Source organism: Calidris pugnax, unplaced genomic scaffold, assembly GCF_001431845.1.
Source record: "Calidris pugnax isolate Ruff unplaced genomic scaffold, ASM143184v1 scaffold89, whole genome shotgun sequence".
NCBI lineage: Eukaryota > Metazoa > Chordata > Aves > Charadriiformes > Scolopacidae > Calidris > Calidris pugnax.
In genome coordinates, this window is record NW_015090865.1 from 5,595,318 (window position 1) to 5,611,602 (window position 16,285).

The 16,285-nt window shown below is 44.1% G+C and overlaps 1 protein-coding gene across 3 annotated transcripts in view; it reads left to right on the forward strand.

Annotated features, from left to right (window-relative positions):
• The window catches only part of PTPRE (protein tyrosine phosphatase, receptor type, E), a 101,739-nt gene that overhangs the window by 72,042 nt on the left and 13,412 nt on the right, over positions 1 to 16,285 (forward strand). Inside the window, exons 3-11 of one of the 3 annotated variants that reach the window (XM_014945397.1) lie at positions 514 to 616; positions 1,547 to 1,620; positions 3,480 to 3,616; positions 8,514 to 8,604; positions 9,114 to 9,190; positions 9,309 to 9,345; positions 10,234 to 10,331; positions 11,753 to 11,872; positions 13,664 to 13,824. In XM_014945397.1, coding sequence (XP_014800883.1) covers positions 514 to 616; positions 1,547 to 1,620; positions 3,480 to 3,616; positions 8,514 to 8,604; positions 9,114 to 9,190; positions 9,309 to 9,345; positions 10,234 to 10,331; positions 11,753 to 11,872; positions 13,664 to 13,824 — 898 coding nt within the window. Of the gene's footprint in view, positions 1 to 513; positions 617 to 1,139; positions 1,243 to 1,390; positions 1,460 to 1,546; positions 1,621 to 3,479; positions 3,617 to 8,513; positions 8,605 to 9,113; positions 9,191 to 9,308; positions 9,346 to 10,233; positions 10,332 to 11,752; positions 11,873 to 13,663; positions 13,825 to 16,285 lie in introns of those variants that run through there. The other 2 variants (XM_014945398.1, XM_014945399.1) reach the window with 2 other exon arrangements.

Below are 16,285 nucleotides of genomic sequence, written 5' to 3' on the forward strand. Positions count from 1 at the left end.
TTGAGGGAAGTGTGAAGGCAAGAGGTGTTAGGAGAATTACTGCTGCTCTCAAAGACCACTGTAGGAATGGTTAAAAGTGTGTAAACGTAATTTCAAAAGAAAAAAAAACAAACACACCATCAGCAACAAAAATTGCTTTAATTTTGTAAGAGCGTACACTGGTGTCCTCAGAGCCCCTTCCAGTCCCTAAAGGGGCTCCAGGAGAGATGGAGAAGGATTCTTCACAGGGAGGGCAGCCACAGGACGAGGGGGAACTGTTTTAAACTGAGAGAGGGGAGATTGAGATGAGATCTGGGGAAGAAATTCATTGCTGTGAGGGTGGCAGGGGGAGGAAGAAAAATGAAAAAAAAATTGAAGTTTCAATTTCAGCTTTGCATATAATTCAATAATTTGTGATGCTTTTAGTAGGTACAAGCATATTCTATTACATAGAAGCACAGATTTTTTGAGACCCCGGATTCTGTACCAGATTTAGGGAACTGCTGTCTATAATATTTCATGTTCAATCCACAGACTCTACAGAGGAGAACAATTTGCACAAGGACCTGCTGACTTCCATGCTAATTCTGCTCCTGGTCTTCATCATTTTCATTCTGTTGGCGGGCTATTTTTTCAGGTAGGAGTGGGTGTGTGTGTGTGTGTGTGTGGGGAGCCCTTGCGCACAGAACTGGCTGGGTCTTGTTTCGATATGATCTAATGAGGAAATGAAAGGCGTTAACTTATGGGGAGGCAGGAGCCTCCATCACAGCGTCGGAGGAGGGTGCCGCGGCGGCGGTGGTGGTGGTGGCTCTCGCCGTGAAGATGAACAGAAAGAGCTTCTCCAGGATTACATGGTTGGTAGAGGCTGGCCTGGGGAAAAAAAAATGCACTCTACCTTCCAGCGTAGCTCCTCGGAGTAACACGGTGTGGTTTTTTTTCAGGTTCAGAAGACAATTGCTGTGAGGGTGGCAGGGGGAGGAAGAAAAATGAAAAAAAAATTGAAGTTTCAATTTCAGCTTTGCATATAATTCAATAATTTGTGATGCTTTTAGTAGGTACAAGCATATTCTATTACATAGAAGCACAGATTTTTTGAGACCCCGGATTCTGTACCAGATTTAGGGAACTGCTGTCTATAATATTTCATGTTCAATCCACAGACTCTACAGAGGAGAACAATTTGCACAAGGACCTGCTGACTTCCATGCTGATTCTGCTCCTGGTCTTCATCATTTTCATTCTGTTGGCGGGCTATTTTTTCAGGTAGGAGTGGGTGTGTGTGTGTGTGTGTGTGGGGAGCCCTTGCGCACAGAACTGGCTGGGTCTTGTTTCGATATGATCTAATGAGGAAATGAAAGGCGTTAACTTATGGGGAGGCAGGAGCCTCCATCACAGCGTCGGAGGAGGGTGCCGCGGCGGCGGTGGTGGTGGTGGCTCTCGCCGTGAAGATGAACAGAAAGAGCTTCTCCAGGATTACATGGTTGGTAGAGGCTGGCCTGGGGAAAAAAAAATGCACTCTACCTTCCAGCGTAGCTCCTCGGAGTAACACGGTGTGGTTTTTTTTCAGGTTCAGAAGACATAGGAAAGCTGTGGTGAACTCCGGGGACAAAAAGATGCCAAATGGGATCTTAGAAGAGCAAGGTATGGAGAGATTTGCTTCCCTTCCCTTCTCAGCCTGAGTCTTGTTTCTGTAGGCACACGCTTGGCTGTTAATTAAGAATTCAGCTATAGTTACTTTTTATTTATAATATAAGTTATAGGGTTGTTATCAAAGAGAAAATAGTTTTTTAAAAGAGGTCCATATTTAAGTATGTGTATGTACAATCTTAACTTTCAGTTCTTGCTTGTAAACAGTTTTTCACTTTAAGTTGCCGTACAGCAAATGTTTCTTCGTAAATGTTTCTTGTGCTCTTTATATCTGTTTTATTAGGAATGGCAGGTGAGAGCTAGGTTTGTTTCTTTGTATTTAGAGAAAGTATTGCAATATTTCTTCCTAAAAGGGGAAACAAAAGGCCTGTAGCTCTTTGTGAAATCACGGGCCAGTTCCTGAACCTAAAGTGAAACAAGCAAGGAGACGAGATGGGGAGTGTTGAAAGGCACCGGAATTGAAATAAAACACTCTCAGGAGTTGAAAACATTTTCCACCGGGTGTATTTCTGTTGGGTGGGTTGCTCTGCGGGGCCCAGTTCAAACCTAGCAAATGTGGAGGGGCTCAGTTCTTTTCTTGCTTACAAATTATTTTAGCTGTAACAACGAGGCAAAACCTAACGATAAAAAGAATTACGTCTCTGTGCTGGTGGGTTGCTCTAGTCCAAACCTAGCAAACGTGGTGGGGCTCAGTTCTTTTCTTGCTTATAAAATATTTTAGCTGTAAGAAAGAGGCAAAACTGAACGATAAAAAGAATTACGTCTCTGTGCTGGTCCCACGTGGCTATGTAGGAACTGAAGAGTGAGTTAGGGGACGCGGTGGCAGTCAGAGAGAAAACCAAACTTCTAAACAGACCCATCACCTTCCTGTTGTGTCGGGGTTTGAGCGCAGGATCCCCGGGGAGGGTGGTTTAGAGATCCCCGTGGTGGCCTGGCCCTGGGTAGTGACCTTGGGCCATGAAGGGTTAATGCACCAGTCAGTGCATAAAGCCACCAGTCAGTTTTTAATTTTCAGGTGGAAATGGCCCCGTAGGGAAGTGGTCTGCCTTTCTGGTTGCCTTGGTTGTAAATAAAACTTATCTTCACCAAGCAGTGGGCTTAACTGTAGAATCACAGAATGGTTTGGGTTGGAAGGGACCACAAAGATCATCCAGTTCCAACCCCCTGGGCAGGGACACCTCCCCCCAGACCAGGTTGCTCCAAGCCCCCTCCAACCTGGCCTTGAACCCCTCCAGGGATGGGGCAGCCACAGCTTCTCTGGGCAACCTGGGCCAGGCTCTCACCACCCTCACAGCAAAGAATTTCTTCCTGAGATCTCATCTAAATCTCCCCTCTTTCAGTTTAAAACCCTTCCCCCTCATCCCATTGCTCCCCTCCTTGATCACGGCTCCCTGAGCAATCTTGGTGCAGAGTTTCTGTTGTCTCCCAAGTTAAAGATTTCTTTTTTTATTATTATTTCCTCTTGGCAAGTGAAATAATCTAGCAGCATCTCTGTGGTGATGGATGCTAAAAGCTGTCCCTGTGGTCCCTGCCCTGCAGTAGGCTCTTTATAAGCAGAAGGAACCTTCTCCTTTTCTAAATAAAACGTGGTCACACTTTAATCCAGTGCAAACACAGACATCATCATTTTTACCAATAATGGTTCCACTTGAATTTATTATGTTCCAAAGCAACTACTTGGCTTGTGGTTTTGTTTTTTTATTTTATTTAAATCAGCTTTATCACCAATTGAAGTCTCATGCAAGAAGTACGTTTTGGCCTCTTCCAGCACAACAATTAATTTGTAGTTGGAAATAACTTGTTATCTGCTGCTCTGGACGTGCCTTTAACACCTGCTCTCCTTGCACTGACAGAACAGCAACGGGTGATGCTGCTCAGCAGGTCTCCCTCGGGCCCAAAGAAGTATTTCCCTATTCCGGTGGAAAACCTGGAAGAGGAGATACGGATGCGATCGGCGGATGAAGGGAAGCTCTTCCGGGAGGAGTTTAATGTAAGTTCTCCCATGGGGAGTGGACGGGTGCGTGGCGAAAAGCTGGGGGCAAATCAGAACACTTGGAAACATTTCCAATTCTTTAATTTCCAATTCTTTAATTTCAAAATTATTTGTGTGATGCTGTTACCTCGGCACTCGCGCAATCACACGCGTGCTGTCACGCGTGGTACCCCTTTATCAGGGCAAAATCTGGAACATTGACTGCTTTATGATATTGTGATGCCAAATTGATAACACACAAACTGTTTGAGGCATGCTAACGTTTACAGAAGGCCTTTAGTGTTTGACTGAAAGCTGGAGGAGAGAAAAGTTGAGTATGAATCTCTTTAGTGTTGATTTTCCTGGTGGTGGAGGGTTTTTTGGGGAGTCTGAGAGTTTCTTTAGTGTTTGCCTGAAAGCTGGAGGAGAAAAAAGTTGAGTATGAATCTCTTTAGCGTTGATTTTCTTGGTGGTGGAGGGGTTTTTTGGGAGTCTGAGAGTCTCACCTCTATGGGGAGTACTTAGAGGAGAAGACACGGTGTGGCCTTTCATGTTGCCCTGGTGAGGTTTCATTTTATTATTTTTTTTTGTGGTAATTTGACCTTTTGTACTTTGCAGTCACCCCATCCCTTCCCTTTTTGCAGCGCCCTGTGCCCTCTGCCCGTACGTTCCTACGAAATAACGTCCGCTTTAAGGGTTTTTCTTTAAAGTGTTGCCTCCATCAGGAAGGAGGTTTTATTTTCTGCCCGGCAGCCGAGCTCCAGTCACGTGTGGTCGCACAGACGGGTCGTAACCACAGGCTGTGGTGAGCTCTCACAGAGCTGGTTTCTATGGAGAGCCCCGGTGAGCTGGGGCTGCCCTCCCTGGGCTGCCTTCGGGGCCTTTTCCATCCTTCCATCGTTTCTTTCCACTTCCCTCAACAGCAGAAGCAGTAGCTTAAATGTCAGATACGGAGTTGTCAACGCCGAGGCACACATTGATTAGACAGCCTGTTAAGTCACCTTCTTAATTGGTAGCATATTTATATCTGCAATTTGTTTGATGGTATATTTAAAACACATCATTTCTTTGCCTTATCAGAGGGGGGAGCGTGGCGGAGATATTTATCAAAGTCGACAAAATGCATGTGAAAACTAATTCGATGCGATGTGCGCTTGTGAATTTTGACTCTCCTGATTAATTTGTTCCACGGCTAGAAACGAAACAAGCCATCTATTTTTATTTTCAAAAATCTGCTTTGCTTGGATCATTTACTTCACCCGAGCTGTGAGCATGAGAGTTTCTGTCTGCACAAAACTCTGAAAACTGGGCTCTGGTCCCTAGAAGTGAGGGCTCCCAGCAGTGACGGGGTGTGATTGCACAGAAAGTCCGTGGGTTTTTATTTCCCTGCTTTATCTCCTGCGGCTGCTTGCGTGGATGTAGGAGCTGTTTGCTCAAGCCTGGGAGGGTGAGAGACAGCTGAAAATCAGAGTGATGGATATTGTAGCAGGAAAGCTGATAAATAGCAGTCTGTTCCTGCAGCACTGGAAGGAAAGGGGTGGAGAAATCAGGACCCTTCAGCACCAAGACACCTTCAGAGCATCCTCAGCTCCATCCTCCCATCACCTGCATCCACACCTTGAAGCTGTAACTGACAAATCCTGGAGGTTTTTGGATGGTCTAAAGCTGTTGGATTTCAGCAACCTGGTCTAGTGGGAGGTGTCCCTGCCCAGGGCAGGAGGGTTGCAATGAGATGGTCTTTAAGGTCCCTTCCAACCCAAACCATTCCAAGATTCTATGGATGGGAGCTCCGTAGTGGAGACTGACTGCACCCAGGGCTGGGGATGCTCAGCTGATGGGCACCTCTGCCCACTGTAGTGTTGGCCTTGAGTGGCCTGGTCTGACATGTCGGAGGTTGGACATCTCCAGGGACACAGATACAGGGTCTCCACTCTGAATTTTAAACAGATTTAGGCCAAAAGTGGTGAGTCTTGTGAGCGAGTGGTGATCAAACATGGGCACCAGCCAAAGAATCACAGACTGGTTTGGGTTGGAAGGGACCTCAAAGCTCACCTGGTTCCAACCCCCTGCCATAGAGGGTTAGAAGTCAGGTCTTAGTTCATTTTTCTGGTGAAAAGTAACACAAACCGAGTGCTGACAGATGAAGACATGCAGCAGATAGAAATTATTTTTGATCTCATAGATTTGTGTGCCTGACAGTATTCTTCAATACTCTTGATTTTATCCTGTAAGCCTAAATTACCCTAAAGAAGTACCTTGTGCTTGTCGCACTTGTACACTAACCAAAACAGCAGAGGCTCCTGTTCTCAGTTGCTTTTTTTTTTTTTTAATTTGATTTCTTTGTGAGCACAGAAAACTAGGAAGTAGGTGTTCTTTCTTCACAGGAAAGAAAGAAAAAAAAATTTAAAAACATGAACGTATTCCTTTCTGTATGGTCCCTCCAAATAAGCCTTATCTCTATCATCTGTAACACAAAATGAACCGGATGTTTGAAGTTCATGATGTCTGGCTTATTGCCTTGATTTTCAGAGTGAAGTTTGAAAGCCTTCCTGTAAGAATTTGCTCTTGAAATTTTGAATTTTTAGAAATTTAATTTTTAATTTTGATTTTTGCTTTTGAAATTTTAATTTTGACATGATTAAGATGTCCCTGAAGTTCATTCAGTGGAAAAAAACAAAGGAAAAAATGTGCTCATGCGGGGGTAGGTTGAGCCTCTCGGAAGCATCAGAGGGACGTTGGGGTCCCTGCGAGGTGGGGGCAGAGAAGGCTGTGGTGGCAGTTGATGACCCAGTGCCACCAGGAGTCATGGGCTCCTCGTGATTCAGGGGGTGCTGGAGAGGACGTGATGAGGCGCATCCTCGATGAATCACATCTTCCTCCGAAAACGGGTGGGAGCAGCGAAACGGGCCGTGTCCTTGCACCCGGGTCCAAAACCCACTTCAGTCAGGGCAGCGGGACGTTAGGAGGTTTCCAGGGAGATGTCAGGGCCTTGCGGGAGTCAGGAGCAGAGGAGGGAGAGATTATTTTGCCAGAGATAATTACTTTTCATGCGTTTTGCACAGGAGGGTGCAGAGCTTGTATGAGTGTTTATTGGGAATTTGTTGCCTGACTTCTGAAGTTTGAAGGAGCCGTGTTTGTAGTGCTAATTATTTCTTTCTATGCAAAACGTAAAATTAAGTTTCTGTGTTTTCTAAATTGTAAATGGATTTTAATCAGCAAAAACACGGTCTTCATTCAAATAAGGAATTGAAGGTCTTCATTAAATAACGAATCAAGCAGTTTGCTCTTCAACTCTTAAGCAGCTTCTTCTTCAACTCTTTTAACCTTCTCTCTCCTTTTACTTACGTTCACAAGTTTAAGTGAGATTTAAAAAACAAACAAAAAAACCCAAAAACACCAAAAAACAAACCGACCCACAAATACATCTTGCTGTTTCTTCTGTGGTGGTGGAGAAGTCCTCCCCACACCCTGCCTTTTACCCGATGTCATCCTGACAACACGGATTGCTGCTTTTAAGGGGAAATTCCAAGCCCTGCTCTCTGCCGGGCGAGTGGAGATGGTTGCTTTCAGCTGTACTGTCGCTTACTGGTTTTTTCCCTTCCCCTTCATGATTCAGACCGGGCTGTGGGAGGTGGGAGAAGGGTGGGAGAAGGTGGTTGGGTGTTCCCAAACCACTGGGATTTTACCTCGGTGGGATCCAACCTGCTGACACTGGGTTTTTTAAGGAGTTCAATACAAGGCACTGGATGAAACTCAGTTCTTGTTTTTGCATTTGCAGTGAGGGGGCAGCTAAAAGTGCAGGGTGGGACCCTTGGGTCATGTCCCTTGATGGATGATGCCTTTACTGACTGTCCCTTTGCCCCGGGCTCTTGGCCACAGCCCAAGCTCGGTGGTGGTGGTGGTAGCCAGGTTTTTTAAGGAGTTCAATACAAGGAACTGGATGAAACTCAGTTCTTGTTTAGAGCATTTGCAGTGAGGGGGCAGCTAAAAGTGCAGGGTGGGACCCTTGGGTCATGTCCCTTGATGGATGATGCCTTTACTGACTGTCCCTTTGCCCCGGGCTCTTGGCCACAGCCCAAGCTCGGTGGTGGTGGTGGTATCTCAGCACCTTCTGCCACGGCGGTGAAGGGGCTCCACATCAAGCACCCCCTTGTTTTCATCTTCACCCTCTTATCTCAGCATCTTCTGCCACGGCGGTGAAGGGGCTCCACATCAAGCACCTCCTTGTTTTCATCTTCACCCTCTTTATTTCTTCCTCTCATTCAATTGCTCACAAGACATTTTTTATTTTTTTTTTTAAGCTCGACTAAATTTATCTGCAGTCTTAGATCTTGCTGATTACTCCCAGAATTTGCCTTGTGCTCGTACAGCGCCTTTCAGCGTAAAAGAATTGGGATTTACTTACTTTCTTCCTCCCTTTCCGCCAGCACCGGGCCCTCACCTGTGGATCTCGGCAAGACATTTGATATTTAACATTCTGAGCCAGCAGCCTATTAACAATCAAACTCTATATTTATGTGATTGAACCAACTGTTATCTCTAAAAGTAGCTGCTGGGAGCGGAGCATCGGCGCGGCTGGGTCACGGCGCCGTGAATCACCGCGGCAGATGGCAGCTTGAAGCAGCGGCTCGGAGTTTAACAATCCCCCAAATAACTGTGATCTCGGGTGGAAAAATTACTTGATTTCTTCCAAAAGTGCTGAACTCGTGTTCTGCAGCGAAATCTGTCAGGACGTGGTTTCCTGTTATAGAGCGACCAAAGTTATCGCGGGGGAAAAAAAAAATAAAATATGTTTAGTTCTGTTGGATGCAATGTGTAGAAATGCAGATTTTTCCCTCAGCTGTGCGTAGTCAAGAGTTAGCTGTTTTCTAACACATTGACTTTTGTATCTTTTTCTTTTGCTTTTTTTTTTCAGTCATTAACAACTGGATATGTGCAGGGAACATTTGAAATGGCCAATAAGGAAGAAAACAGGGAGAAAAACAGATATCCTAACATCCTGCCGTGTAAGACTTTACCTTTTCTTTTAAATCAGATCATTAGCTCTGGCACTGAGCGTGCTGGTAACAGTATTCGTTTGCTGAAAATACTCAAATAATATAATTTCACTGCTCACAAATGATTTTTCACATCTTGTATGTGCAAAACCTGTCTGGTTTTGGCACGTCTCTAGTACTGACCATCTCCCCTTTGGTTTTTCTGTAGCAGTTATTGCGTGCCTTCACTCTCACGGGGTTCTACCAAATTACGCTGTCGAGTGGATATTTTAGTCTCTTGGGTTAGTTTTAGGCAGTCAAATATGGCAGAGTTTGGGTTTCCAGTGTTGTAGAGCCTGCGGTCCTGGTGACCTCAGGTGTGAGAGCAAAGTTAGAGCTTTGCAGAGAAGGTTTCATGATGAGAACTTGGAGCAGAGAGAGCCGGTTTGGGAAGGGTGTGCTTAGCCTCACTTTGCAAGGAAGTAACTTATTTCAGACTGATTAACATGCAAATGTGCTTACAATGTGTTTTCTTCCAGATGATCATTCCAGAGTGATTTTGACCCAAATTGATGGGGTCCCACCTTCAGACTACATTAATGCATCATATATAGATGTAAGTTCACAGTTGGCCACTGTTGGCCAAACTGCAAATTTTGAGTTAAATAAGTATTTTTTTGGCTAGTGTATGTTGGCATTTCATCTTTTAACTGCTACGATACTTGTTTCCATAGGGTTATAAAGAAAAGAACAAATTCATAGCAGCACAAGGTAATTTTCACTCATTTCTCTACCCTGATGGCCACATGTATTTAATTATAGATGTGTCTTAAAGGTTATTTTCAGCTGCAGACGGTGGCTAAATGTGGGGCGGGATTTAGAGGTTACAGTTTAAATGAAATCAAAGTGAGCTTGAGGTAACTCACAGCCTTTAGACCCCCAGACAGTGCTCTGAGTGAAGAGAGTTGTCTTCTCTCCTGTGTCCCCACTTTGTTTCTCTTTTTTTTCCATCTATTTACTGGGGGGTTGAAAAACGATGTCTCCTGATAATACAGTCTTTCAAAGTGATTTTGATACAGAAATTAGTATTTTTTTTCAAACAAATTCATAAATGTCATATGAATTCTTATGATGTATTGTCAAAAATTTGGGGGAACTTTGTTACTCAGCCACACAGCAATAGCTGCCCCTGCCCTTTGGGTGATGTTGGACCTCGGTGTGAGGGAGACCTGCCAAGGAGAAATCCCAAAGGATGCTCTTGCCATTAGCCCGCTTAAAAGAGCATTACTGATATTTTGAGAGGAGGTACCTGCTAGAAGTGTAGATTGGAGTCCATGTGATTGTGTAAAAGAAAATATGATATTTTTTTTTAAAAAAAATATGTGGTATATTCAAAACCTGAGTGGTCTGGAGTGAGCCCAGACCCAGGTGGGCACCCCATGTGCAGGGGGTCTCCATCACCCCTCCTGAGCAAAGCTGTGCATGTGATTGTGTAAAAGAAAATATGATTATTTTTTTTTTAAGAAATATGTGGTATATTCAAAACCTGAGCGGTCTGGAGTAAGCCCAGACCTGGGGGGACACCCCGTGTGCAGGGGATGGGGGTTTTCACGCTGGTCTCCATCACCCCTCCTGAGCAAAGCTGTGTGCTGTCTGCAGGGCCCAAGCAAGAAACAGTGAATGACTTCTGGAGGATGATATGGGAGCAGAAGTCGGCCGTCATCGTCATGTTAACCAACCTGAAAGAGAGAAAAGAGGTAAAGAGCTTTCAGTTTGCTCTGGGATGTCTCGGCGAGAGCGTGCTCCAAAAAGCTGTGGTGGCTGCTCAGCCTCTGGCCAGTCACCTCTCTGACCACTTCCTTCTCCAGTCCCTCTTAGTGCATCTGAGTTTCTGCTCATAAATGTGCTTTTAATTTCCAAAATTCAAAGTTATGCATGTAGATCTCAAGGAAAAAACATTCTGATAGCCACTTTTGTCCTGCACAGCCCATAGCTTTGGTTTTGTTGCAGCGTAAGGCTGTGCTTGTGGGTGGGTTTGGTTAGAGATGGAGATAAAAACTTAATTCATTTTTGGGTTAGGTTTCAAAATCCGTTACATGCACATAACAATTAAAAATCCAACACCTCTTTCTTGTGAGGGTGATGCTGGTCCTTCCTGACCCCCCATTCCTCCTCGTGCACCTCTCCTCCCGTTGGGCCAGACTTTCTGCGTGCACTGCCTGAATGCTGAGACACACAGGGCAAGAGTGAAGCATTTAACTTGATTCCCATTAAAACATTATGGAAATATGCCATCAGAAACATAAAAGATGCTTTTTAAATATTTTCTTTTCCCCTGGGGGACAGTTTGCCACACGGAGGGTTCTACATCCTTATTTGAAATACATATAAAGTCCTCAAAAACTTATGCCTGAGAAAAAAGCACTTGTTTCTCTGGTGGCTGTGGGATCGAGGAGGAGGCAGAAGCCACCCAGAGCTGGAGAGATGGGGGTTTTGCACCATTGCCCCAAGGGTGACATATCCTGCTCCTGGGGAAATATTGGGAAAAGCAGCAAGAGGTGGCTTTGGGAAGGAGATGAGGACACATTTGTGAGATGTGCTGTGCTGTATTGCTGTGTGAAAGTTGGCCTTTGCACCTATTTTTGTGCACTTTTCCCAATAAGGAGATGCTAATTGAGATACTGTCACCTCACCCAGGTACAAGGATGGACATTCCTTGTCTGCCTCTTCACGGGGGTATTTCTGCTTTATCTTCCTGCAATTGTGGTATTGCTTGATGAGGCTCAGACAGCAAAGATGGTCCATGAGAAGTCCATGAGAAGCCAAAACTATTAAATCTGGATGTTCCTAATGACTCAAACGAGGACTGCCTCGCATTACTCCCTGACTGCACTTAGAGCTTAAAAATAAAAGGTCAAGACATCGCAGTCCCCACAGTTAGGCAACAAAAAAACCCCAAAAGTAAAGCTGTTTAGGTATGGCTAGGTTAAAACCAACTTCAAAGCTATTCTCATCTCTGCCTAAATTTAAGCATCAATACCATAAGCAAAGTGTTAAAGCTGTGCTGTGCCAGATGAGAAACTCTGCATGCTCATACACACGTACGCTGTTTTCAAATAACCTCATTTTTTTTTGTGAGTGACTGACAAGGAAAGCAGAAAACTGTATGTTTGTACAGGAAAAATGTCATCAGTATTGGCCTGACCAAGGGTGCTGGACCTACGGAAACATCCGTGTGTCGGTGGAAGATTGCATAGTTCTGGTGGACTACACCATCCGCAAGTTCTGCGTCCAGTCGGTGAGTGACGATAGTGCTGCGGCTTCCTTTTAATTTTTAAAGCAAATTGTCACAATGTCAAATATTTTGCTTAAAAGAAATTTGGGGAAATCAGTTAAATATATTTGCAAATGGAGAACGGTGTTGCCCGGGCAGGGGAGAAGCTCTACAGGTCAGTGGATCACAAGAGGTTCTGCTCCCTTTCTTCTTGCTTGTAGCCCAGGGCCACAGAAACTCATTCCTTGTGGCTGTCAGGGAAGGAGCACAGGAGCAGCATCTTGACCTTTTTTGGGACAAATGAGTGAATTTGGATACATTTGGGTATTTGGATTAGTCTGTGATTAGTAGCTGGCCAATGTTGACCAGCGTTACAGCTTGATTTCTGTTGTGTCCTTGGTCTCTGGTACAAGTTAAAGCTTCAGGTCACAAGGGAGATGGTGGGGATGGCTTTGATCTTCTCTGCAGTCTGAGCAAATTGCTAGAGATCCACACCCCCTGAAGGGAGGGCTGCTGTGTGTGGGGTGTGATGGCCATCTGATTCCGGTTGAAGACTGAAGACAACATGGGCTGGTGACAAATGGTGACATGGGGTGGTGATACGGGCTGTGGAGAACTACATGGAGAGCTGAGAACCCCTCAAAATAGGGGTGGCTTCGTTTAGCATTAGTTACAGATCCTGGATGGTGAAGCTGTCTCTGCTGATTGAGCATGCAGATCACTTTGGTATCGCTCGCGATGGCTGATAAGGCATCGCTGATAAAAACGCTCAGGGAAGCTGTGCTCAGAAAGCAGGATGGGAAGGGAGGGAGGGCACAGAGATGTACGTGCTGCAGGTAAGAAGAAGGGCTGGAATGGACCCGTCTGCCTTTCACTCATTGACATCTGCTGAGTATGTGCTTGTAGGGCTTGGTTATCCACCAATGGAGACAAGACAACCTTACAAAACCACTTGGCTTTCTCCAGTTGAAAGAAATGGCCTTGACCCTGGCTAACAGACGAAGCTTGGGAGATAAATACACTTTCTAACCTCAAGGATAGGTAGTGGTTAGGGAAGGCAGGTGAAACAACGCCAAGCGCTGCAGTCTTTGCTTCTGTAGTACCTTCTAGGTGATCTGAAAGGTTCCTTCCAACCAGGGCAATTCTATGATTCTCTAGTTGAAAGAAATGGCCTTGACCCTGGCTAACAGACGAAGCTTGGGAGATAAATACACTTTCTAACCTCAAGGATAGGTAGAGGTTAGGGAAGGCAGGTGAAACGATGCTAAGCACTGTGGTTCTTGCTTCTGTAGCACCTTCTAGGTGATCTGAAAGGTCCCTTCCAACCAGGGCAATTCTATGATTCTCTTTTATTCTGGAAGAGCAGGTCAGATCATGGACCTGTCAGTAGTTGGCCGTGGGGGATGCAGCCCCTCTGTCATTATTCGTAGGCATTTGGCATCTCATGATGATGCAGGTCCTGAATCTTTAGACTGAATTTTGTGAGTTTCATCTGAGGCTGCTCAAAGAAGTGTCACGAGGATTTTATAAGTGAAAAAGGATTTAGGATTGGATCTGTTATTAACACAAACTGTGAGTCTTACTTTTTGGAGCCCTATCCTGGGATTATTCCAGTTTTCACTGGAAAGATGCATTTTAATAATATATAGTCATTTTATTCTGTGTTCTTATTTTCCATACACTGTAAACTTCTTATCCTCGAGTCAGGCTCTCAGCGTTGCAGGAATTGAAGTCATAAATAACCAGAGCAGTTTGTTTATAAATCTCTGCATGAAAAATGACATGTCAAACTGGGAATCTGTGTGTTCCCTGCAGCTTCATGACGGTTGTAAAGCTCCGAGGCTCGTTACGCAGCTTCACTTCACCAGCTGGCCGGATTTCGGGGTGCCTTTCACGCCTATCGGGATGCTGAAATTCCTGAAAAAAGTCAAAACGCTGAATCCTGCCCACGCTGGACCCGTTGTGGTTCACTGTAGGTATGTATGTGCCCTTTGAGCCATTCTCTTAGCTTCACCTGGAGTTACAGCTACAATATGAAGGCTAAATGTTAATTTTCTGCTCATAGGCTATGAAGTTTGTGTGTGTATTTATGTGTGTGTATATATAGATACACATACATATATACCTCTCTATATAAAGGCAATAAAGCGCTCAGCTTTTGAGATCCCAGGGTAAAAACAATTTGAAAAGATCTGTCTTTGCTGTCACTTTAATACTCAAACACAAGTTGTTGTTTTGCTTTGGTTTTCATCCCTGAGTGATATTCCAGTGTTTGGTATAAATATGTTCTTTGTCAGAAAAACAAGCTCCTCATACAAATCTGTGACCTTTGCCACTAAATGCTCCTCTGAGAATTCAGCCCCCACTTCTCCCACAATAAAATTGCAGTTTGCTATGTAAATTATCCACTAAATGCCTCGAAAGTTTTGAATAAAGACTTGCATTTAAGAGACTTAAATGCTGCAATTTAAAGAATGTCCTGCGTGCCAGTACAGAAGGTATTCCCACTCACTGGTCACACACACCCCAACTTCCTCCCATTAAAGGCTTGCACTAAACTGTTTGAAATCTTACGATAATGAGAGCACAAACAAACTCCAAATCAGTTTTAAAAGAATAATTGCGATCTCTATAGCAACCGCAAGCTCAGAACTGAGCAAGAAGTGTCTTTTCAGGAGCAATTATCATAGCGAGGATAGAATAAAATGAAAAGAATTGCAGCTTTGTTTTCCTGGGCCTCGTTTTTGAAGGAAGTGGTTGTAGTTTCATGTCTTTGTTTCTTTTTTCTCTGGCTTGTGTCAGACACCTAGAAATACTCTCCAAGAGTCCTTGAAGTGTGTACTATTGAAAAAGAGTGTGTGTGTCCTGACCAAGCCAGCCTTTTTGTGTCTTCATTTCCATCCAGGATTCATCTTCCCTCCCAGGTGTCATACATAAGAGGCTTAAAGAAAGCATCACACAGAAAAAACAGATTTTAGTGGTCTCACGTAGCCTTTCCTTTGAGAAACCCACAATATTTTTATAGCCTTTTGCCATATGTTCTGAGGGGACTCGTACTGCACTTTGAGCTTCATTTTGAGCTGGCAGGAAATTCTGTGCTTAGTTTCATCAGCAGAAGTAGAGACAAATTAAAGGAAAATATGAAATAGCTTAACAAAAATCTGCAGAGATGTAAGTATAACACTCCTACGGAAGATAGTAACGCCATAAAGTGTCGGTGCTGGGGGCAAGAGCAGGACTTCAGCCTGCCTTAGAAATAAAGAACGAGAGGTGACACTTAATTTCCGCTGCAGTTCAGGATATGACACTATTGAATTGTTGAAAAAAGGAAAGGGAAACTCATCGATAGTGAGTAACCGTCCATTTTTAGTGAGCTTTTATAAAATTATCACCCAGTCATTCTGCAAGAAAAGCATTACACAGAAAAAGCAGACTTTAGTGGTCTCACGTAGCCTTTCCTTTGAGAAACCCACAATATAAAGAAAGCATCACACAGAAAAAACAGATTTTAGTGGTCTCACGTAGCCTTTCCTTTGAGGATTCATCTTCCCTCCCAGGTGTCATACATAAGAGGCTTCAAGAAAAGCATTACACAGAAAAAGCAGACTTTAGTGGTCTCACGTAGCCTTTCCTTTGAGAAACCCACAATATTTTTATAGCCTTTTGCCATATGTTCTGCAGAGACTCGTACTGCGCTTTGAGCTTCATTTTGAGCTGGCAGGAAGAAACCCACAATATTTTTATAGCCTTTTGCCATATGTTCTGAGGGGACTCGTACTGCACTTTGAGCTTCATTTTGAGCTGGCAGGAAATTCTGTGCTTAGTTTCATCAGCAGAAGTAGAGACAAATTAAAGGAAAATATGAAATAGCTTAACAAAAATCTGCAGAGATGTAAGTATAACACTCCTACGGAAGATAGTAATGCCATAAAGTGTCGGTGCTGGGGGCAAGAGCAGGACTTCAGCCTGCCTTAGAAATAAAGAACGAGAGGTGACACTTAATTTCCGCTGCAGTTCAGGATATGACACTATTGAATTGTTGAAAAAAGGAAAGGGAAACTCATCGATAGTGAGTAACCGTCCATTTTTAGTGAGCTTTTATAAAATTATCACCCAGTCATTCTGAGCAAAAACTGCTCAGTCGTAATCTGTTGGAAGTTAATAAAAGGCTAATTTAGCTTTTGGAAGTAAAGAATTGTAGATAAAAGGGGATTTATATTTTTTTTTTTCCAGAAGTTTTCAGAAATGTATTTTTTCAGTGAGCAGAGGGCTCTGTTGAGGAACAGCTGAGTAAGGGATACCCCAGAGGAGGTTAAGGATGGATAAAATCAGAGAACTTCCAAAGCAAATGTCAAGGTTGGTGACATTATCAGCTTTAGCAGGAAGGCACCAGGAGTGAGTTAGGGCTGATCTAAGTAGGGTGTAACCGAGGGGCAA